Source organism: Peromyscus maniculatus, chromosome 5 (assembly GCF_049852395.1).
Source record: "Peromyscus maniculatus bairdii isolate BWxNUB_F1_BW_parent chromosome 5, HU_Pman_BW_mat_3.1, whole genome shotgun sequence".
NCBI classification, from domain to species: Eukaryota; Metazoa; Chordata; class Mammalia; order Rodentia; family Cricetidae; genus Peromyscus; species Peromyscus maniculatus.
The window spans coordinates 128,192,319-128,217,025 of record NC_134856.1 but is presented as its reverse complement, the minus strand read 5'-3'; the positions used below and the strand labels follow the sequence as shown (position 1 = coordinate 128,217,025).

At 43.3% G+C, this 24,707-nt stretch overlaps 1 protein-coding gene and 1 pseudogene across 2 annotated transcripts; one reads left to right on the top strand and one right to left on the bottom strand.

Moving 5' to 3' along the window:
- The first annotated feature begins 203 nt into the window (after nucleotides 1-203).
- Nucleotides 204-21,846, top strand: Tpmt (thiopurine S-methyltransferase). 2 transcript variants are annotated; one of them, XM_006972850.4, is made up of 9 exons: nucleotides 204-332; nucleotides 2,958-3,138; nucleotides 4,764-4,856; nucleotides 10,863-10,995; nucleotides 12,272-12,324; nucleotides 14,531-14,605; nucleotides 17,997-18,082; nucleotides 20,611-20,655; nucleotides 21,065-21,846. In XM_006972850.4, exons 2-9 carry the CDS (start codon nucleotides 3,002-3,004, stop codon nucleotides 21,175-21,177), a joined length of 735 nt encoding a protein of 244 aa, XP_006972912.1. In that variant the 5' UTR covers nucleotides 204-332; nucleotides 2,958-3,001; the 3' UTR covers nucleotides 21,178-21,846. The 2 variants fall into 2 exon arrangements, with proteins under 2 accessions (XP_006972912.1, XP_042134357.1); XM_042278423.2 differs by having other exon boundaries at nucleotides 209-332; nucleotides 2,941-3,138.
- Nucleotides 16,569-16,671, bottom strand: LOC121829931 (U2 spliceosomal RNA; annotated as a pseudogene).
- Nucleotides 21,847-24,707: the final 2,861 nt, after the last annotated feature.

Sequence of the window (24,707 nt, the reverse complement as noted above, 5' to 3'; positions counted from 1 at the left end):
GAGGGGGGGCGAGGCTTTGGTTTGGGGGCGGGGCCTGAGTGGCCTGGGCGGGGTCCTTGTGCCGGAGGCGGGGTCAATACGACCTAGGAGGGGCCGAAGTGTCTTGGGCGTGCTCTGGCGTGCAAAGGCGTCTGCGCGTTCAGGCCGGGGTTCTCACGCCCGGGCAGGGCCTATAGGACTTGGAGGCCGGGCATCTTCTGCGGGGCGTGACCTGTCCATGCTGGGCGGGGCCTTCGTCCCTGAGGCGGGGCCTGAGCGTCCTTGCACAGCTCCGGTTGTTGCAGACCGAAGGGCGGGCTAGGGTCTGAGGAAGACATCTGGACGCATCCGAGGTAAGTTCCCATCGGGTGAGAGTGGTTTTGCTAAGACTGTATGAGCCTGTTACCGTGTTCTTCAGAATGTGTGAAAAGCACGGATGACCCACCTCCCCGCGTCCCGAAAAGGGGCTTCGGGCACCGCAGCAAAAACGGGGAAGAGATCAGAAAGCAAATGCTTTGAGTTCATTGTATTAAGTAGCCTCCGTGCTTAGTAGTGTGTTTCAGATAATACATGTCCAAGGGTAAAATACTTCCATGAACCATACTCGAGATCTGTGGACTTTATTGAAGTTACTTTTCAGTTTAACGAAATTTAAAAATTAAACAAACGCAGAAGCCAGGCGTTATAGCCTGAGGCAGGAGGAACTCGGTGAGTTAGAGATCAGCCTGGACTACATAGTGAATTCCAGACAGACCCTCTGTTTAAAAAAAAAAAAAAAAATCCTAAAGCGGAAACAAGTGTTTTAAGTATGGAGGACTTGGACCAATGAATATACTGGAAGAGAACATTTATGAGAGGAAACTATCGTGGGTTTGTCTCTTCTTATCTTCGTACTTTGCACTTGTATTGTCTTTTATTGTGTTCATAGTTTTATTTCTCCAGAATTGAACAGTGAACACCACATTGAGGCACTATTACTACAGCTAAGGGATTGTATTTATGATATTTTCAGCACCGGATTCGGTGAGAGGGATAGAGCTAGGCAAGGTAAAGATTATGCTTTATTCTGTGTACAGAAGAGCACTTCTCTCTGAGGGCAACTTTTAGTACCACAGTTTCTGAGGAGAGAAAACAGGGGAAAGAGCAATTCTCTTGCTTTTCTGTATCCACAATAATCCCATACTTCCTGCTGACCTTTCAGAATTCTGGGCTTTGCCCCCTGACATCAGGACCTGGAAAAAGCCTTTTGTTAGTAAATACTTGCTGTGAACTGCATTTTTGTTTCCAGAGTTAATGGGGGTGTCCTTAATCCTAAGCACAGAATCTAAATCATACAACAAAAGGACATTTCCTTAAATTGCTGCTTTTGTAATGTGTTTGCTGTTTCACAAATAAAATCATTACATTCAAGTCATATGGTCACCAGTGGTTTAAAGGGCAGGTCGGAATTCTGGAAAATTTTTTTAGATTTATTTGTTTTACTTTATGTGAACCAATGTCTTACCTGTATGCCTGTATACACAAGCATACATGCATGCTGGACTGTTGGAACTGGGGTTACAGACCACCATAAGGTACCATGTGGTTTCTGAGAATTGTACCTTGGTCCTTTGCCAAGAACAACAAGTGCTCTTAACCACTGAACCATCTCTCTAGCCCCCAGAACTGTGGTGTTATGTTGCCCTTAATATTGGAAGGGCAGCTGGGAGGCAGCGTGTGCCTTTAATCTCAGCACAGAGGCAGAGCCTGGCGGATCTCTGTGAGTTCAAAGGCCAGCCTGGCCTACAGAATGAGATTCAGGACAGGCACCAAAACTACATGGAGAAACCCTGTCTCGAAACACCAAAAAAAACGCGGGGGGTGGGGGGAGGCAGGAGGCGTCTCCTTACATAGTCTAACTGCAATTGCAGGTACATGAAGTTCCTACCCCCTCACTTCCCTTCTTGTCCATGTTCTTATGCAAACGGGAGCAGGGATGTAGCTCAGTGGCATAGTGCTTGTCTGGAATATGTATGAACCCCTAGGTTCAATCTTCAGTACCTTTCCAAAAGCTATGAGAAAGTTATTTGAAAATACAAACTTATGGTATAGCAATAATATATTGAACCCATGTGTCTATTTTTTGTTCTCCCTCCTGAAGCCCTACCAAATGTCAGGACACAGTAAGCAGAGGGCTGCTGGTAAAGGACGTGACAGGTTCTACAAGCTGAGTTCTGATCTCGCCATGGGGCCGGCCAATGGATGACTATAGGCAGTGCAGAATCCCCGAGCCCTCCTCTCCTAACCGCACCAGTCCCAGAAGTGGGAGTCAGAGTGAAACTAGGAAACTAGGGCGTTGGATGGTTCAGAAAAGGCTAAAATCACAGGCTCCTTTTGTCAACTTCTTACAGACCGGCTTCTCCTCTTTGTTCCTTCTGTAGCCTTGTAGGGCAGAGTGCAGATTATTCTCTGAGATATCTTTTCTGATATATAACAAGGAAGTGTTTTTAGTCCTAGACTCACTGAAATGTAATTTTTGGTATGACTTACTGGATGTTGAAAATTGGGTTTTGTTGTTGTTTGGTTGGTTTTGGTTTTTTGTTTGTTTTGATACAGGGTCTCACTGTCACCTTGACTGGCCTGGAACTCACTCTGTAAACCAGGCTGGCCTTGAACTCACAGAGAGCCTCTTGCCTCTGCCTCCCCAGGGCTGGGATTAGAAGCATATAGCATCATGCCTGTCTTGTTTGTTTTTGAGACAAGGTCCTCTATGTAGCCTTGGCTGGCCTGGAACCCACGATATAGACCAAGCTGGCCTGGAATTTGCAACAACCCTCTTGCCTCTGTCTCCCAACTTTTGGGTGTGTGTGGTAACACTCCTGGCTTTGATCTTGATGTATTTTTAAAAAGCTATTGCCAAAGGTAAAAGGGTTTTGTATAGTTCATCAGTAGAATCACAGGTCCTGAATAACATCATTGCAGATACTTTTTCCATTTAGGCTCTGGAGACACCAGCCTCTGAGACAAAAATTATCTACAAACTATGGATAGTACAACTTCACCTGATGTGAAAGAGCACCCTGAAACTGAAGTGCAGAAGAATCGAGTACTAACTCTGGAAGAATGGCAAGACAAGTGGGTGACCCATAACACCGGATTTCACCAGGAACAAGGGCATCAGTAAGACATGTTTGGTCTCTGACAGAGAAATGCTTTATCAGAAATTGGCTGGGGTGAGGGGGCAGTATGTGCCTCAGTTGGTAGAGATCTCTCTTAGCATGCAGGACACTCTTGGTTTGATCCGCAGCACTGAACAAAATGAGGTGTGGTGGTGTATGCCTGTCATAGCATTTGAGAAATGGGAGCAGGAGGATCAGAAGTGGAAGCTTCATAAGGGAGTTTGAGGCCAGGGCTTGGCTCCATGAGACTTTGTCTCCAGAAGAAAAGAAGAAGAAAAAAAGGGGGGGGGGGAGAAGCTGACTTTGAAAGTAATATACAAATACATTTTGGGGTTTATTTTCAGATACACATTGTGGTTGTGTACTTGTCTCATATCATGTAGCCTTTCAGAAATCAGAAAGCATCCATAGCATATCATACTTTGATTTCTCTCATTATATAATGATATGACTTACAGACGATGACATCTTAGAGTTATGAAATGCATCTTCATTTTAAAAAAATCACCCAAACTTTTGTCATGGTGCCTATACCTGCAGCAAATGCTGAAGCAACATGTAAGCTTATGTCTCCACATGTTCTAAGTGAAGGTGAGGGCCAGCAAACTGGTTCAGCAGAGAAAGGCATTTGGCACCAACCCTAACAGCCTACATTCCGCCTCTAAGCCCCACAGGATGGAAAGTGAGAACTGACTCTTGGAAGTTGTCCTCTGACCTCCAGAGATGTGTCATGACACAGATGTGTACACATATATACACACACACACAACATAATTTAATTAAAATTAAAGAAAGAAGAGTTAAGCTCATTGAGAGGCTATTCTGTGAAGTACTGAAAATGTACAGGTCCAGAGAACCCCTTCTTAATATCACTTTCATAACAACAAAAATAAGAGTATAAATGTGGTGATTAGTAATAGGTTTTCTGTATCACAATTGCAGTAAGCCAGATCAAGCCAAATTGGAAAAGTAAAAGAACAGATTTATTTGAGCAAAGCAAGTCCTGGGTGAGTTTTCCAGTCCCAGAGATTGAGGCAGAAGTCACACGCTGGAACTAAAGCAGGGGGATTATATATGTTGTAGGCAAGGGGTGATGACTTGTCACCACAAGCTGGGTTTATGCCCAAGTATGGTCAAAAGCTGACTTTAGGTGGGGATTTGGGCCGCTGGCAACTTTGGGGAAGGAGCTGCTGTAACACCAAAAATTAGGAACTGGGCTCTTTGGTGCCTTCCCTTTGATGGAGATTCTCTGAGAGGGTGAGGTTTGGAGGGACAGGAATGGGGCTTTAGGGATCAAGCAGGAGTAAGCTGGAGGTTCCAACTGAACAATTAGGACAGACTTTTCCAAATTTATCACTCAGGGAAATAAGTTATTTCCCAGTCATGAAAACTCAGGTTGTTAGTCATATTTGATACTAAATAGCTGTGTAATGAAGCAAGTTCCTTAAGCTTCCCTGTTTCTTTAAGTGTAAACTGGAGGTTGTAATAAGTAACATTACCTCCTTGTTACATTGTTGGGAACACTGAGATAATACATGAGAAGTTCTTAGTTTCATTAATTCTGCTCTCCCCTCTGCATTGGCCTAGTTAAAGCAAACATTGTTGTGACTTTGTTTTTCTCCCCAGGCTATTAAAGAAGCATTTGGATACATTTCTTAAAGGCCAGCATGGACTGAGAGTGTTTTTCCCACTCTGTGGAAAAGCAGTTGAGATGAAATGGTAAGCATTAACTGGTTTTTGTGGAGTAATACTGGGGTGAATATTTAACAGGCTATGTGTAGGTTAAAAAAAAGAAAGAAAGAAAAAACCATTCTCTGCTGGGGATGTCTTTCTGTATGCTGTGAATATGTTGCTCCGGCTGATTGATAAATAAAACACTGATTGGCAGGCAGGAAGTATAGTATAGGTGGGATAAACAGAGAGGAGAATGCCCAGAAGGGAAGGCTGAGTCAGGAGACGCTGCTAGCTGCCCTGAGAAGCAAGATGTAAAGTACTGGTAAGCCACAAACCACGTGGCAACTTACAGAGTAATAGAAATGGGTTAATTTAAGATATAAGAACTAGATAGCTTTCATTGTTTTTCTCTGCTGAGTAGTAGTACTCCATTGTGTATATGTACCACATTTTTTTTCATCCATTCTTCCGTTGATGGGCATCTAGGTTGTTTCCAGGTTCTGGCTATTACAAACAGTGCTGCTATGAACATAGCTGAGCATGTATCTTTATGGTATGAATCAGCATTCCTTGGGTATATGCCCAAGAGTGGGATGGCTGAGTCTTGAGGTAGTTCAATTCCTAATTTTCTGAGAAACCGCCATACTGATTTCCACAGTGGTTGTACAAGTTTACATTCCCACCAACAGTGGAGGACTGTTCCCTTTGCTCCACATCCTCTTCAACATTGGCTGTCATTGGTGTTTTTGATCGTAGCCATTCTGACAAGTGTGAAAAAAAATAGACAAATGAATGGAAACACATGAACTATGAAAAGCTGAGGGGCCCCCAGCTGGATCAGGCCCTCTGAATAGGTGAGACAGTTGATTGGCTTGATCAGTTTGGGAGGCAACTAGGCAGTGGGACCAAGTCCTGTGCTCATTGCATGAATTGGCTGTTTGAAACCTGGAGCTTATGCAGGGACACTTGGCTCAGTCTGGGAGGAAGGGACTGGACCTGCCTGGACTGAGTCTACCAGGTTGATCGCAGTCCTCAGGGGAGGATTTGCCCTGGAGGAGGTGGGAATGGGGGGTAGGCTGGGGTTAAGGGGAGGGGGTGGGAGGGGGGAGAATAGGGGAACCCATGGCTGATATGTAGAACTGAATGGTATTGTAAAATAAAATAAAATAAAATAAAAAGAAAGTTTTAAAAAAAAGAACTAGATAGCAAGAAGCCTGTCACAGCCATACAGTCTATAAGTAATATAAGTCTCTGTGTGTTTGCTTGGGTCTGAGCGGCTGCAGCCCAAGCGGGGCTGGAGAAAATACAGCTACAATTCTCAGGGTCAAGTGTCTCGGGACACACCCATAATAGTAATGCTTGGGTGGTGGCAGCAAGAGGATCAGGAATTCAAGGCCAGCCTTGGCTACATGCAAGTTTAAGGGCTGCTGGGCTAGGTGAGACTCTGTCTCAAAAAGCCAATCGAACAAACATACAAAGATCAATAACAAAATCCCATTCTCAAATACAAGAGTGTCTTTATTTTTAGGAGACTCTGTGATAGTTATAAAATTAGAGATACTATTTCCAAACAAGAATGCCCACTGAGTCAGGCCTGACCTTGTCTTTCTGCATTTTGTTTCAAAGGCCAAAAAAAAAAAAAAAAAATGTGGGGGTTGGGGGGAGAGCACCTGAGGATTTAGCACAGTTGGTAGAGCACTTGCCTAGCATGTACAAGGCCCTGGGTTCAGTCCCCAGCATTGCTTAAAACTAGGGTGGTGGTACACACACCTGTGATCTTGGCAGTTAGGCAGTGAATTATTTTGGAGCGAACAGCCTCCTTTTTCATATCTCCTGGATCTTTGTGTGCTGTGGGATGTTAATGTATGTCCTGTGGGAGCCCGTTCTTGGGTTCCTCGTGGCTTTACCCAGCAGGTCCGCATAGAGGATGATTAGGACCATGAGCCTGAGTGCAGGTGTCTGAGATGGTCTGCACCTGGCTGTGCTGGGGGATGGTCTGTATATCAAGTTGCTCTGATTGGTCAATAAATAAAACCTGATTGGCCATGGCTAGGCAGGAAGTATAGGCGGGACTAACAGAGAGGAGAAATAAAAGAACAGGAAGGCAGAAGGAGACACTGCAGCCGCCTACCAGGACAAGCAGCATGTGAAAATGCCGGTAAGCCACGAGCCACGTGGCAAGGTATAGATTTATAGAAATGGACTAATTTAAGATATAAGAACAGTTAGCAAGAAGCCTGCCACAGCCATACAGTTTGTAAGCAAAATAAGTCTCTGTGTTTACTTGGTTGGGTCTGAGCAGCTGTGGGACTGGCTGGAGACAAAGATTTGTCCTGACTGTGGGCCAGGCAGGAAAACTCTAGCTACATTTGTATGTGATTTAATGTCTATATGTAGCTTAGAAATTTCAATAACTATGGATATTTGAAATGGAAGACAACAGAAAAACACAAACTGTAATGCAAGCTTTTTAGCAGGGCAGTGTCTATAGTCCAGAGTTCAGTTCAACCCTCCCTTCCTCCCAGGAGCAAACAGAGGTTTTTGTTGTTGTGAGTCACTGTTATAAAACCAGTGAGCTGTCCTCTATGAAAAGAACTAATTAACAAGCCACCTTTACTTCAGGGTTACCCTGAGTCACAACCCTAGAAACTATTTTTTACACAGAACACTGTTGTCATGATAATGCACGGCCACAAACACACCCTCCAAGATGTGTATTTGCTGAAAAACTTAAGTGTTGAGGACTTCTTTCTACCACTAAGATGGAAAGAACAAGAGATTGGGGGAAAAGGGTAGTGAATACAAAATAGACTTACTTTCAAATGCTCCACCTCCCCCCATGTAAATACCAGTGATCTACCCACAAAACATATGCATTTGGATTTTATTCTCCAATAGTGAGAGTAAAATTTTTGCAGCCCACAGTGTCTCAACTTGTAGCTAAGAGCATATATTAAATGGCTGTTAGAGGAGTAGCCAGAAAGCTCTGTGGTTAAGAGTACCTGCCACTCTTTCAGAGGACTCCCATTCAATTCCCAGTACCCACATCAGGTGGCTCCCAACCACCTCTAACACCCCCTTCCAGCCTCTGTGAACACACACACAGCGTACATACAGAGACATACACATACGCATAAATAAAAAAAATGGACAAAATTTTTAAATGGTTATTATAACCTGATATTCAAGTGTGGCCATGAAATTAAGAATTATATTTCTTTCTTTCTTTCTTTCTTTTTTTTTTTTTTTTTGGTTTTTCAAGACAGGGTTTCTCTGTGTAGCTTTGCGCCTTTCCTGGAACTCACTTGGTAGCCCAGGCTGGCCTCAAACTCACAGAGATCCGCCTGGCTCTGCCTCCTGAGTGCTGGGATTAAAGGCGTGCGCCACCACTGCCCGGCAAGAATTATATTTCTTATTAGGCCCATGTTTTAATGGGTTCTTGTCAAACCAGAAGAAACTAATTTTTGCAAACTACCTATGAGAAAACAACTCCATAAACAGAAATGGTAATTCTGTGGCTGGAGCAGAGATTTTAGGCAACATTAATGAAACTGTATAGCTAGCTAGCTACATGTTTATTGGATATTTTGGGGGTCTCAATCCATTTGTAACAAAAAAATTTCAAGGTTTGGGGATGTAATTCAGTAGGAGAGTCCTTGCCTAGCATCCACAGGCTCAGGCTTCATCTCCCAAAACTGCAAAATAATAATAAAATTGGAATAAAAATACAGAATCAAGCTACTGTAATTGCATGTAAGTTATCATTTTAGAGAAATTTTCACTCACATAACTGACCTGTGTATGTACAAACATTGAATAGGAGCAGATAAACTAACTAGGAACAGGGGCCACAAAGCATTAAAATGAGAGACTAACATTATGTTAGGGTCTCACTTTTGCCCTATTTGTATCCAGGCAACGCTGCATGTGTTGATTGGGAAATAAGAATATATGCAGCCAATTCGGATAACCTTTGCTTATATTCTGTAACTTCAAAAACATGTACAAAGAATGAAAACAACAGTCTCTATATGCTAGATTACAAATTCCCTGGGAAGTATAAAAGACAAGGTATTAGTATGTTTCATTTTAGAACTATAAATAGTCCATGCTCTGCCCACGTTGGGAGCATGCACTCTTGTGTAGATAATAGGCACAGTCCATCTTGTTCTTGTTTTGAAATGTGCCTTCCATTCTCAGTTAATGTATGAAAGAATGGTTGGAACATCATGTGACACTCACCTTTGGTCACCCATGATTTCCTCTGAAGAAGACATCAGATGAAAGGCAAACTCAGCCACGATGAGTTAAGCTGCGTATGAACAGACTACATCCACATGTATTCTGTTCAAACAGTACCCTGCTACTCAGTTTACCCCCGGCCCAGCCTTTCCCGTCCACACTTGGTGTTAGAAGCTCCCATTCAGTTTCCCTCATCCCGTCACATCACAGCAATACACACAGAGCATTTCCCAACACCCACCTTTTGAAACTGATTCCATCAGATGGTAGTGCCCCATTGTACTATTTATCCAACTGTGACACTGACATGCTTGTGTGTGTGTGAGTGTGAGTGTGTGATATATATGTGTACTTGTACGTTCAGATACACGTGTGCTATCCAAAGTCCACATCTTCCTTTATTGATCTCCACCTTATTTTTAAAGACAGGATCTCTCACTGAACCTGGAGTCTGCTGACAGGCCCCAGGGATCCTCTCAGCACTGGCGTTGCAGGTCTGGGCTGCCGTGCCTGGCTTTCTCTGTGGGTGCTGGGGATCTGAACTCAGGTCCTTATGCTTGAATAGCAGGCACTTTACCCACTGAGCCCTTGCCTCACTCCTAATTTTTGGTTTTGTTGTGTTTTTTAAAGATTTATTTGAACTATATGTTGGTTGGTGTGTGCACATGAGTGCTGTTGCCCTTGGAGGTCAGAAAAGGGCATCAGATTCCCTGGAGCTGGAGTTACAGACAGCTGTGAGTCACTTGGTTCTGGTGCAGGGAGCTGAACTCGGATCTTCAAGGGCAGCAAGTGCTCTTAACCCCTGGGCTGTTTCTCCAGCCCCCATTGTGGGTCTTTGAGACAGGGTCTCCTGTAGCTCAAGGTAGTGTCAAACTCATTGTATGGCTGTGAGACTTTGAACCCCTGATCCTCCTGCCTCCACTTCCCAAGTGCTGGGACTACAAGCCTGTGCCCTCATGCTCAGCTCACAAAGGTTTTCATATTGTTTCCTAAGCCTCACTTTCCCATCAGCCTTGTGAATTTTTCGCATACTGTAGTAACACTTAGCTAGGCTTGTACTATATTACAGCAGAACTGACTAGTTTTTATGTAATTTGATGTAAACATATTTCTGTCTCAATATTTGTGCACCTGCTACTGTTTGCCTTCTAAGACTTCTGGTACTGTTTAAGATCCTCAAAATGTGAAATCTATAACTATAGAGCTTGTTAGCTATTTGCATATGGTAATGAGATTCATTTTTCCAATCATGTTTATTGTTAATAAATGTAAACTATAGGATTATTACCAAAAATGCACAAAATACCTCAAGTTTGAGCTCTAATATGGCAACTACTAGCTACATGTGGCAATTTTTTAAAATTCATTTAATTATATTTTTTTCAATTTTGATAGTTTTTGTTTGTTTGTTTTTTGTTTTTTGTTTTTTTTTTGAGACAGGGTTTTTCTGTATAACCTCAGCTGTCCTGGAACTTGCTTTGTAGACCAGGCTGGTCTTGAGCTCATAGAGATCCACCTGCCTCTGCCTCCCAAATGCTGAGATTAAAGGCGTGGCCGCCGCCGCCACCACCACCACCACCACCACCACCACCCATTTTTTAAATTTTGAAACAGAGTCTTGCTGAATAGTCTAGCATGGCCCCAATTCCAAGATCTTTATCCTCCTCAGTACTAGAATTGGCGATATGACATCATGCCAGACTTGGTTACTGAGTTGTAGTTCCAGCCAGAGGGACTCTCTGTTTATTATGGTTTTTATTCTGTGGTGTATGTGAAGTAAAGTTAAAGTGCAACTGTGTTTCTCTGCAGGTTTGCAGACCAGGGCCACACTGTAGTTGGTGTAGAAATCAGTGAAATTGGGATTCGGGAATTTTTTGCAGAACAGAATCTTTCGTACACAGAGGAACCACTCAATGAAATTGCTGGTGCCAAGGTATTTAAGGTTTGTATCGATTGTGGTGACTAGTTATTTCCATGCCTCACCAAAAATGACTTTTTCCCACGAGTACTTAAGATGTTAAACCAGTGTCAAATGGCTGCTCTTTACCACAGATCACCTACGTGTTATCCACTGTGATCAGCCGGGGCTTCAGATCACCTATGTGTTATCCACTGTGATGAGCCAGGGCTTCAGATCACCTACATGTTATCCACTGTGATGAGCTGGGGCTTCAGATCACCTATGTGTTATCCACTGTGATGAGCCAGGGCTTCAGATCACCTATGTGTTATACACTGGGATGAGCCGGGGCTTCAGCCTATAGATGGCAGCTCAGCCCTCGGAAGGTGGAGGCAGGAGGATCATGAATTCAAGACTTGCTGGGGGACGTCTTTCTGTATGCTGTGAATATATGCTGTTCCCATTGGTTGATAAATAAGCTGCTTTGGCCTATGGCAAGGCAGCTTAGAGACAGGCAGGAAACACAAGGAGAGAGACAGGAAAGAGACAGGTGGAGTGGGGGAGATGCCAGACTGCCATCCTAGGAGCAACATGGAATGGGATGCAGGTAAAGCCACGGAACATGTGGTGATGGATAAGTAGTTATGGGTTGAGTTAAACTATAAGAACTAGCTAGCAAGAGGCCTACCATAGGCCATACAGTTGATAATTAATATTAAGCCTCTGAATGATTATTTTATAAGCAGCTGAGGGACCGTGGGGCCAGGTGGGATGGAGGAACTCAGGACCATGGGGCCAGGTGGGACCTGAGAAAACTTATGGCTACAAAGGCTAGTCTAGGTTACATAGTGAGATTTTTCTCTCAAAACAAAAGATAATAGATAGACAAATATTAAAGATAAATGATAGAATTAGAGCTAACCATATAGATGATAGTTCGGTACATAGATGATGAATAATAGCTGAGTCGATATTAGGAATAGATATATAGATGTAGAATGTATATGTGCATATATCATGGTGCACATGTAGAGGTTAGAGTGCAGCTTGTGGGAATCAGTTCTCTCCTTCCATCCTGTAGGGCCCAGGGATTAAACCCGGTTGTCAGGCCTGGCGGCAACCTTCCCCTCTGAGCCATCTGGCCGGCCCCATCCAGGCTTTAAAAGAAAACATAAGTTACAGTTAAACTCCAATAAAGTTACTGTGTTTAACGTGTGTTCCCTCTATCTCCTTGGCTTTGTCTGAGCCCTGTTTCCTTCCTTGGCCATTTAAAAATTACCTAGCTAAGTGTAAAAATGTTTCCATTGTTTTATTACAGAGCTCTTCGGGGAGCATTTCATTGTACTGCTGTAACCTGTTTGATCTTCCCAGGTAGGACTGGGTGCTCCATTATGTGAGTGTGTGAGTGAGTGTGAATGAGTGGGTGGGTGAGTGTGAGTGTGACTGAGTGATCCCTTGCACCACTGTGTATGTATGTGTGAGAGAGTGAATGAGTGTGTGTGTGTAAATGTGAATGTGTGAGTATGTAAGAGTGAAGTTGTGTGTATGTGTGAAAGTGTGAGCAGGACATGGGAGTATATGTGTAAATGTGTGCGAGTGCATATGTGTGTGAATGTTAGTGTGTGTTTATCTGTGTGACTGAGTGCTCTATCTGTACCATTTTGTATGTGAGTGTATGTGAGTGTGTGTGACCGAATGTGTGAGAGTGTGAGTATATGTTTGAATGTGTACATGCTATGGCACATGGGTGGCAGTCAGGGGACAACCTTAGATGCCAGTCCTTGCCTGCCACCCTGTTTGAGACAGGGTTTCATGGCCACCGTGTACTCCAGAGTCGTTGGCCTTTACACTTATTGGATTCTCCTGCCTCCATCTCCCATCTCACCATAAGAGCGCTGCTATTGCAAACATGTCTTGCTTTTACATGAGCTCAGGCTATCTGAACACACGCCCTTGTGCTTCTGTGGTAAGTGCTTTACCCATCCACTTGTTCATTTATAAAGGGATGGTGGCACACGCCTTAACACGGTGCTTGAAACAGGCAAATCTCTGTTTTGATAGCAAGTTCCCAGTCTAGATAGAAAGTTCCAGGCCAGCCAGGGCTATATGGTGAGATGCTACCTAAAAAAAAGAAAAAGAAAAAAAGTGGTGCTCAGTCCAGCAAGATGGCTCAGAGAATAAAAGTGCCTGCCATGCAAGTCTGATGACCTAGGTTCAGTTCCCAAAGCCCATGGTAGAAGGAAGAACTAACTCCTGAATGTTGTCCTCTGACCTTCATGTGCATACCTTAGTAGGCATGTGCTTGCACACACATACGCACCACACATAGTAACAATGAGTAATAATAGTAACAATGAAGGTGGGTCTTGTTAGGCAGTGCTGGGGTGGGATGGGGAATCTGTTCACCACTCCTGTCTACCTCTGCAGCAACAAGAATTATTGTCCTACAACTGTTCTTACCAAAGCCCCATCTTTCCACTTCATGGGGTGTGGGAGTCTGTTTTCAGGTTCCTGGTGGCTTTTCCCAGCAGGTCCGCATAGAGTGCAGGTGTCTGAGATGGTCTGCACTTGGCTGTGCTGGGGGGAGGTCTTTTGCTCCACCCCTTGGTGTCTCTATAAATACCCTGAGGCAGAGATAGTCAAGGCCTGTTGGAATAGGTTCCAGGCCCTCTCAAGGCTATCCTGTATTTTCTATCTGTTTATCTCCACAATCTCAATCCTTCTATCTAATATTTCCTGCTGCTCTCACTCAAGAAAACTCTGGGGAGCTGTGGGGTTGGTGGGAAAACGTCCCACAATGGGGATAGCTCTCAAACTTTCCAAATTATTATTATGATCCAGAACAGCTAAAGGCAGGAGAGGAAGACTGTGTCATCCACCTGGCACCTGAGCCTGTAACCAGGAGGCAGTATGATACCTGACAGAGCCTGATGCCTGAGCCAGGGGCAGGGAACAGAGCTGTCACTCACTGCCTGTTGTGGGATATCCATACACCGTGTGAAGATGTATTGCTGTGATTGGTGTAATAAAAAGCTGGATGGCCAATAGCTAGGCAGGAGGTATAGGCAGGACTTCCAGGCAGAGAGAGAACTCTGGGAAGAAGAAAGGCAGAATCACCAGCAAGACACAGAGAGGAAGCAGGAAGTGATAGATGGAAGAGAGGTAACACCATGTGGGAGAATGTAGATTGATGTAAATGGGTTAATTTAAGTTATAAGAGCTAGTTGAAACAAGCCTGAGCTAAAGGTCGAGCTTTCATAATAAATAATAAGTATCTATATCATTATTTGTGAGCTGTCAGTGGATGAGAAAGCTTGGTACAGCTGTCCTCTGTCCTCACTCTTTTTCCCAAGTCACAGCAAAACAAGGAGACTGCTGTGGGAGTCAGGAAGTGGACAGTCCCCACTCTGGGTCAGTACACCCCTCTCAAGTCTATAAAGAAAAGCCAACATGAGATCCTGATACACTGATGATGGGTGAGGTCCCAACATGTCCCCTGGGGAACACCAGACATCTTGTTTGAGATTTGACCTTTTTCAGACAAAATGTAACAACTTTTCCCCTCTCTTTTGAGCAGAGTGGATATTGGCAAGTTTGACAGGATTTGGGATAGAGGATCATTAGTGGCTATCAATCCAGGTGACCATGACCGGTAAGTTGGTTTCTGAAAAGTTTTTGCACCACAATAAACTTCTCCATCAATGCAGCAATCCAAATCAGACCAAATTAGAAAAAGCCCTGGTTTAATGGTGATTCTCCGCCCCCCCCCCCAGAGGAGACAGGGACAAGAGACTGAAAAACCAAGTCTCTATTTTCAGGGGGGGGGGCAGTTTAGATACCCCGTGGGAGTGGTCTTGAGCACCTCTGGGGGAGGAGCTGTGTTTGGAGGGACTTTCTGAGGTGCAGGGTCTGGGCAGAGAGGTGGGCTTCCACCAGCACAGTTTCTTCACTTGTTTTGGTTTTCTTTGTGTTTACCTGAGTTCGAGGGAAGCTAAAGAATGTGTGATGCCAATGGTTCTGTCGCTTCGCAAGCTCTGCTGCCCTGTGCTGGGGTTCTCTAAGCCTCAGTTTACTCCTCCGCAACCTGAGACTATTTCTGCTAGCACCATCACCATGGCTAACAGCTGGTGGACTCTTGTCCTGTGCCAGGCATTGTTTGGAATATTCAGTGTGTGTTAACACATTTAACTAGCCTGACAGCCCTATGACATAGATGCTGTCTTGATTTCAATTTGCACATGAGAAATTTAAGGTCAAAGAGATGTGTCCCAACTTAGGCAGCTAGTACCTGACAGTTAAGATTCTAACCTGCTGAGTTTGCTTAGATCTCCACATCATATGACCTTGAAGAGTTGCTGTAGGAATTCAAAGAAAAGAAATATGGTGATCATATTTATACCTAGCTTTAGTAGAAAGCAAAGTTAAGAAAGCATGCAAGGGAAATGCAATCCTGTGTAATTTTCCTGTGTAAATAATGCCACATATGTGTCTCCTTGGATTTGACAGGTTAGATATTGAATTACTCATTAAATAGAGGCAGGCTCTTAACACATGGCCAAAAAGTTCAAGCTCTGAGTCAGGGACACATATTTTTTTTAATTAAAAAAAATCAATTGCATTATATGTAAGGCTATTGCCAAACCTAATCTTTGAAAATTAGAACATCCACACCAGAAATATACATATTTTCTTTCTTTCTCTGATAATTTCTCTCTCTCTCTCTCCTCTCCTCTCATTTTCCTACCTACATCCCACCCCACTCTGCTTCCTCATCTGGGCTTTTCTCTGCAATGCTTGCCCCTGAATGTTCACTGTATTCTGTTCTTTGTACTGAGCTTTCTAATAACTATTTATTACATTCCCATTAGATTCTCAGATGTAAGAGGTCACCTACAATGGCAGGAAGCACCGCCTCCTTTGGGTCCTATAGCCCAAGGTCATGGGTGGAGCAAATTCCACTACATTTCCCCTTTTTGTCTAAATAAGAAGGTTTTAAACTTAATGCAAACTGTATACGATAAGAATGATTATCAAATATTGTCCAGGAAAAACAAAGGGTAATAACATAAACAAAAATGGAACTACAACCAACAAGAACAACATCAAACAAGAAAGACATGCTAAATGTCCAGAAATGTCCAGATCATAGGTAAATGGCAAATTACCAAGATTATTTCGATAGCTGTCCTATCCTGAAGATTCTAACTTTAGTATCCAAAATGTTCTTAGCTAAGATATGAGAGGATTAAGCCGGGCGGTGGTGGCGCACGCCTTTAATCCCAGCACTCGGGAGGCAGAGCCAGGCGGATCTCTGTGAGTTCAAGGCCAGCCTGGGCTACCAAGTGAGCTCCAGGAAAGGCGCAAAGCTACGCAGAGAAACCCTGTCTCGAAAAACCAAAAAAAAATAAAAAAAAAATTAAAAAAAAAAGATATGAGAGGATTATAACTGTAACTATCTAGTCTTCAACTCCATCAAAGACCTGAGAAGGAACATAATAATACTTGAGAAAACGAAAAATACAAGCAAGCAAATTCCGAAATTCTTTTGAGAATAGACAGAGATAGCTGGCAGCCTGGACAGTCACTTAGTTTCTCAGCATCATTGGGGCATCCAATTTGGCTACAGGCCAGAATATCTGACAGATCATTTTCAGAAGCAGGAATTTTTTATAAGAACAGATACTACACTTGATCTTAGCCAAAAGGCTGAGAAGCGATAGAAGCAGGAATTTTAAAAGATCATCTTACCCTGTCTTAGCAAGGTTCAGTAGTCACTTCTCCTTGTGTCCTGCTCATCCAGAAAGGACAGCAGCATTCATACTGTCAACAGTTGAGGCAAGGGCAGTTCTTTGCCCAGCAGGCCATTTTGTGCCAAGAAGAAGATAAACTTTTAAACAGAAATGTCTCAGAAGCCCAACATTCTCTCGGGATCAGATCAGGGTCAGGTGCTGGGGAAGTGGGCATGGCTTTTGCCATGACAGTTCTGTTACCCAGCTCTTCCAAATATCCACATCACATTTCTAGTGCATGCTCTGCATTTGTCCTTCATCAGCTCAAAGCATCACTTGAAACTCCTGTGTCTTCATAGCACACTGTATTTGTGGACCACATTCAGTTCTGCAAAATGCTTAAGTCAGTAGCTGTTTCCTGAACCGCCTCCAGGATGTTCTTCTGTTTCTTTGGGCTTAGTCCCTTCGTGGATTTTGGTTTGCTCTATGAAAGTCCACAGGATGGTAGGGAGAGAGCAGAATATTGAGTTCATACCAAAGGGAAAACAGGTCCATTGGGCTCAGCTGTTCCCTCAGTATTGGACTTGATCCACATTTAGCACAGGTAACATCTCTGTAATTATTGTGACTAAATGAAGAAAATTAAGCTGTACATTAAGCAAGACAAGTGTACTGTTTCCTGCATCAGCTCCTCTGTCCTTAGCTGTGAAGGCCACCCTAGTGGACTCTGACCCTCTTTGTTCATGGCTAACAAGGCAAGTGACACCCAAGGGGAGGCTTACTTAGAGAATCAAGCTCTAGCTTGGCCAGAGAGTCTAGATCCTCCCTAGTCCCCGGCCCTCCCCCCCCCCCCCCGGGGGGTGTGTGTGATCACAGGGGAAGCACACTCAGGAGCATGTTGGATATTGTTATCAGAATTAATTAATTCTGATTTATTTGTGTGTATGCATGCACATGTGTATGTATGTGCACACACGGTGGATGACCCTCGAGGTCAGAAGAGGGCATTGCATGCCCAGGAGCTGAAGATGCAGGTGTTTGTGAGCCAAACAGTGCACCTGCCAGGAACCAGGCTTCAACAAGGCCACACTTCCTAATGCTTCCCAAACAATTCCACCAATTGGGGACCAGTATTCAAATCTGTGAGCCCATGGGGGCCATTCTCATTCAAACCACCACACAGGTTTATATGTTTACTAGGAGAATTTCACTGCAGATAGTAATGTATAGTAAATGCTGGCTTCCTTTATTACCTCTTGCCCCCTCCAGCCTCTGTCTAGAGAAATGAAACATAATTTTTTGTGCTCTTTCTAGCTATGCAGATATTATACTGTCCCTACTGAGAAAAGAGTTTCAGTACTTCGTGGCTGTCCTTTCTTATGATCCAACGAAATATGCAGGTAACACTTGTTTTGTTTGCCTCATTTCATGATTTAATTCTATGTACGTGTAAGGATTTTTTCCCTGTCTTCTCTCATAGGATGCACACTGCTTGTGTGCATGGAGACAGTTCTGGGCTAATGAGAACAGGAAATCTTTGTGCTCTTCCGCACTGTCCATGTTTTCTTATATTCCTTTCCTGTTTTGTTCACCAGTCATAGTTCAAACTGTGGAAGGGGGAAGAGGACGATCCTAATGTAAAGAGATATCTCAAGAGCCCTAGAGTAGAAGAAAGAAATGTGGGTGCCCTGCCCTGGGCATTGGGTGACTATGCTGCCCCTGAGTTGGAGCTGCATGAAGCTAATGTTGATACACCCACAGATACCTCTCAGACAGGTGGGGAAGAGGCATGAGGAGCTGTGGGGGTTCTAGGGAAATCTCTCAAATAGTGTTTTTTGTTTTGTTTTGTTTTGTTTTTAAAACATGGTCTTACTTTAAAGCTCAGCCTGGTCTGGAACTTACTATATAGCCTAGGCTAGCTTTAAACTCAAGAAGATCTCTGTGCTTCAGTCTCCCAAGTGCCTGGACTGTAGACCTGAGCCCCCACATCTAGCTAATCTTATATGTTATCTATTGTATGCTACTACATTCTCTCTGATTTTTTTTTTTGTGTGTGTATAACATTTGGCGTCCGAGAGGATCAAACCCGGGGCATTATGGGTGTTAGGCAAGCCCTCTCTCACTGAGCTTCATATTTTCAACCTCTGAAAAGGTTCTTTCATCTGACTCATTGCAGGCAGGGTTTTCCTGTCCCACAGCCACTTTCAAATGATTACTCAGAGGCTTAATATTAATTACAAATGCTTGGCCAATAGCTCAGGCTTATTACTGACTAGCTCTAACATTTGAAGTTAACCCATATTCCTTCTTACGCTCTACCACATGGCAGCATCTTGATTAGCATGGCACATTCCATCTGCGTCTGGCTGGAGACTCCAGACTCTGCCCTTTGTCCTCTCAGCATTCTCAGTCTGGCTCTCCTGCCTAACCTTATTCTGTCCAGCTATTGGCCAGTCAGCTTCTTTATTAAACCAATCGCAGCGACATATCTTCACACAACGTAAAGGAATATTCCACAGCAGCTCATTTTGTTGTACTGGGAGGAAGCTTTTACAGCACTGAGGATGGACCCCAGGGCCTTCCAGGTGCCAGGCAAGTGCTGTCCCACTGAGCCACCTCCCAGCCTTGGACACTGGAGCTTAGTGTTTGCCTTGGACAGGCTTGTATTTTCATGAAGGAGTTAAAATCAAGTATTCAGACTTCTAATGGGTAAGATCCCTGGTGGTTTTCTTGTTGGGGGAGGAGGATGTTGTTTGGTTGGCCGACTGGTTTGGAGGCAATGTCTCATGATGAAGGCAACACTGGCCTCACACTCAGTGTCCTTCTCCCTCCACCCCTGAGTGCTGAAACCGCACCTGGTTCCCTGGGGTGGGTTGGTGGTTTTTGAGAGGGGTGGTTTTATGTAGCCCAGGCTGGCCTCGAACTCTTGATCCTGCCCCCTTGACTTCCTAAGCATTAGGATTACAGGTATGAACTAGCATGTCTGGCGTTGTTTGATTTTTAATTGAGCTTAAAAAAAAAAACCAACAACAACAGTGCCCTATCTTATTAATATTTATGTATGGTAGTCTTTTGTTGTTCTGTTTGAAAACCTTGGGTCTAAAAAACTCACTAGAAGATGAGACTTGGTATCTGTAGTTACGTCTGCGGCAGTCAGAAGGAAAGAGAAGTTAATGGAGGCAGAAGTGAGCTCTGCTCGTCTCATTTAAGTCCTGCTCATGAGCAGGAGGCCCAGGGAAGGCACCATGGGAAGCCGCACAGCTGCTCTGTCTGCGGTGGGGACAACACTGTTTTAAAGGACAAGGGGAAGATGCTGCCAGTCCCTGTCCCACCGCAGAGTGGGAAGAATGTAGTGACGAGAAGTGTGAAGGGCAGAAACCAGCACCCTGGAAGGCGAAGGACACCCCAAAGGAACCTGTCAGTGGGCTGCACTCTGACCCTGGACGTGAGCTATACAAAAGCCAGATTGTGGGGAGCAGGGATGCAGCTCAGCTGGTAGAGTGCTCGCCTAGCATGCAGGAAGTCTCTGGGTTGATCCCCAGCACTTTGAAAACCAGATATAGCAGTACATGCCCGCAATCTCAGTACTCGGGGCATAGAGGCAGGGGGTCAGAAGTTCAAGGTCATCCTTGGCTACATAGTGAGTTTGAGGCCTGCCTGAACTACATAAGACCCTATCTTTGAAACACACACACACACACACACACACACACACACACACACACACACACACACACAAAAACCCCACATACACACAACAAAACTAGAAAGGCATGCTATACTATATCCTCACCTCTTTGTATTTCTCAGTAGTTTATAGAATAAGTATCCATAATATCACTGAAATTAAACTGAGAGTTGAACCCCGAGAATTTGGGAATTTGAGTTGAAAGATAAACTATTCTTCACCATACTTCTCTTTTCTTAGGCCCACCATTTTATGTTCCAGATGCTGAACTTAAAAGGTTATTTGGTAAGTTAACATTCCTTTTTAATACGCACATGTGTGTGTGTGTGTGTGTGTGTGTGTGTGTGTGTGTGTGTGTGTGTGTGTGTGATGTGGAGGTCACAGGACAACTTGCAGAAAGTCAGTTCTTTCCTTCTACTGTGTGGAATTGGGGGATTGACTCAGGTTGTCAGGCAGACTGCAGGCACCCTACCATGGGTTAGAAGTTATGCACTCTCTCTGTGTGTTTGAAACACACACAGAGAAAGAGAGAGAGAGAGAGAGAGAGAGAGAGAGAGAGAGAGAGAGAGAGAGAGAGAGAGAGAGAGAGAGAGAGAGATAAAGATATTTTTAGCCACAAAATCCTCAAGAACGTTTCTAGAGGCATCCCAGATGTCCTTCACAATGTTTTAACTTGTTACCTTTCTTACTTCAGGTACAAAATGCAACATTCGTTGCCTTGAAGAAGTTAATACTTTTGAAGAACGACATAAAACCTGGGGAATTGACTACATTTTTGAAAAATTGTATCTCCTTACAGAAAAGTAAAAAACAGCTGGTGATGATGGCGCAGGCCTTTAATCCCAGCACTCGGGAGGCAGGGGCAGGCGGATCTCTGTGAGTTCAAGGCCAGCCTGGGCTACAGAGTGAGTTTTCAGGAAACTCTGTCTTGGAAAAACAAAACAAAACAAAAGCAGTCAATCCCTGCATGAATTTTTGAAAAATTAAAAATTATGTTAAGGCTTGAAAATATAAGCACTTGGATTTTTTTCTTATTCAAAATACAGATCTTTGTGCATGACTTTTTAAATGAAATCACACACTAAAATGTTTTAAGTCAATCCTTTGAAGAATGTATAATTGGTAGCAAAATATTAAATACAATGTGTCTTTTTAATAGTCAGCATGTATTTCTTCTATAACTAAAAACAAAAATACAGTGTTTATTACTTTAAACAATAAATAAAAATATACATGAAAATTACAATCACTGAGGAAATGTAAGATTTTAACAGGATTTGGGATAGTCTAAATTATTTTATTAAAAATTAACTTCACCATAAATCCTAATCTGCTTAGATCTTGGGACCTCATCTTCACATGTTTCTCCCCTTGTATAATTTTATACTTAACAGAATCAAGAAATTAAAAAAATTTTTTAACCTATATTGGAAAAGTTTTTTCCCCAAACTGTAAGAATAAAACCTCTAAAAACCACTTTTTCTGAGTTTGGCAACTTTTGTTTCTTTTAATTTATTCTTACTTATATGAGTGGGTGGCTTGAGGCTGTTCATTGTGGAAACTCAGGTTCAGAATTTGTCAGTTTTTACTAATGATCACATTTTGTTAAATCAGATGTCAGTCTTCATCTCCATACCTCCCAACGTCTAAGTGGTTTATATTTTTAACTCATGTTAATACAGTAAGGTGTGTTTCTAAAGATAGGTTACTATATATATACTGTAGATACACACACACACACACACACACACACACACACACACACATATATATAATGAGAATATTTGTGCTTGCACTAAGGTAATGGTTGTTACTGGAAATACCATTAATATTGATGAAAGTCATGTATACTCTTTATAGAGATTATCTTTTAAAAATTAAACTTGGGACTGGAGAGAAGGCTTAGTGGTTAAGAGCACTTACTGTTCTTCCAGAGGATGGGGTTTGGTTCCCAGCATTCATATGGTGGTTCACTAATGTCTACTACTATCTCCAGGAGATACAACACTGTCTTCTGGCAATGGTGGGCATCAGGCATGCACGTAGTGCAATATATACATGTAGTCAAAATACTCAACACATAAAAATATAGATTTTAAATACTAACCTTTGTGTAAACCTCATTAATGCTCAGTGTTGATCTCACATCCTCCAACAGCATTGAGGATGCTGTCCTTGGATATCTTCTGCCATTGACCTATTCAAATATCCTGATCAGAGTTGCTTCTCTGAAACCTGCCTCAGTCTACAGAGTGATCTTTGTAGCCAGTTGAACGAACAATGTTGGACCATTGAGCTGGGCCAATCCAATTCTCTTTAGAGATTTTTTTTTTAAGCTCAGAGCTGGAAAGACAAGTTAGGTGCTCAGAGGGCAAAACTAAAGGGTAGAGCCAGGATCTCTCTAGTTGCCACGGCCCACCCCAGAGCTGAGAAGTGGAGACACAAACAGTAGAGAGGCCACGGGTGTTCCAGTCTCCCACTTTACCCTTCCAGAAGCCCCGCTGCCCAGCCTAAGGAAGAACGTCTCGTGTTGTATGATAGACTCCTGTGCTCATGCAGGAGCTAGAGTTTGTTTCCATAACTCAAACCCACAGTCCTAAATGACACAAATGAGATGCTTTATGTGGTCAATCTTTTATGTAAAATATGTCCTCACTGGGGGCGTTCTGAATTTAAAAGCCCTGAGATCGACGCTCCATATACACTATGTTACAGGGGTTGAATTATTCTTGGGGGTTTTCCAAAAATGCCTTTTATCTAATTTTGCAGTTTAAACAATAGACTGGCTGAGTCTCTGTGCCCTGCCTGGTGGTTTGTGAACTGCCCACTCTGCACGCATGAAAACACAAACAGAGACTTCACAGGTACACATGGGAGGAGACAAGAAAAGTGTGTCCTGGTCAGTCTGTGTGGTTGAATGAGGAAAGAACACACAAAGGAATATAACCAAAGCTTCCACTGGCTGCCTGGTGACTAGTTCTGGAAAGGATTCGTGGTCAGGACCACAGAAGGTGGCCTGGAAAACATTTGTTCATGAGAGCTCCCAAATGCTGGGGAACTCATGGTTGAATGGAAACGCGGCCCACAGAGACATTAGCTTGCCCATTCACTGCAATAGTACAGTCTTGGTTGTTGTTTTATTTCCTAAAGGAAGTGATTTCCAGTGTGTGTTTACGCATGCGTGTTACGGTTTGGATGTAAACTGTCCCTCACAGTCTGAGCACTTGGTCTCCAGCTGGTGGCACTGTTTTAGGAGGCTCTGGAACCTTTAAGAGGTGGGGCTAGTTGAAAGAAGTAGGTCACTAGGGGCAGGTTTTGATGGTTTATAGCCAGGCCTGGTTCTGGCCCAAGTTCTCTGTTTCTTTTTTGTGCCAGTGAACAGTCTGACGCAGGACATTCCAGCTGCCGCCATCCAAGCCCTTGACCATGTCTTCCCCACCATACTGGACTGTAGTCGCTCAAACCACGACCCAAGCAGACCCTCCCTTTCTTCCTTAAGTTGTTTGTGCCTAGTACTTGGTCACAGCAATAAGAAAAGTAACTAGGGCATGTATGTTTGTTTATGTGTGTATGTGTGTGTAACAAGAACTTTCAAAGAAAGACTTCTGAGGGCTTTTATGAAACTTGTCTTTAACTCATGGCTCTGGGTTTCTACCATGTGTCATCTAATGTGTTTTATTTCTTGCAAACAGATTGCAAATCCACCAGAGTGGCTGAGTTAATAATGGGGATGGGAGAGGATTCCTATGTGAGCCTTAAGCATAATCACTCTGTTTTTAGTAAACAGTCCACATTTCCCAACTTTGTCTAGTTTTAATGTATAAAATTTAAAAATCTGCCTGAAAATCTGCCGAGTGGTGAAGAACAGTGGGGAGGATAACCACAGGAAGCAGCATTTTAAATAGGAGGTGAGCATTTATTTATACGTCAATGCTAAGAAGAGCATGCTGGGAGCTGGAACAGTGGTTCGGTGGTTAAGAACATGTACTGCTCTTCCAGAGGACCTGAGTTCCGTTTTTAGTACCGATGTTGGGCAGCATACAACAGGTCCAGAGGATCTGATGCCCCCTTCGGTCTTATGTGAACACTCTCACGTAAGTGGCACACACACACACACTACACATCACATAAATAAAAACTTAAAAATAAATCTTTAAAAAGGAATAATACGCCAGGTTTGGGATACAGCTCAGCGGTAGAGTGTTTAGTATATGTGAGGTCCTGGGTTCAACTTCTAGAACTACAAAATAATCACAGTATCTGGAACATCTGGGGAGGACTACCAAAGAAAAACAAGTAACTGAATGTACTTTCACTAGAGACAATTACTGCTGAGA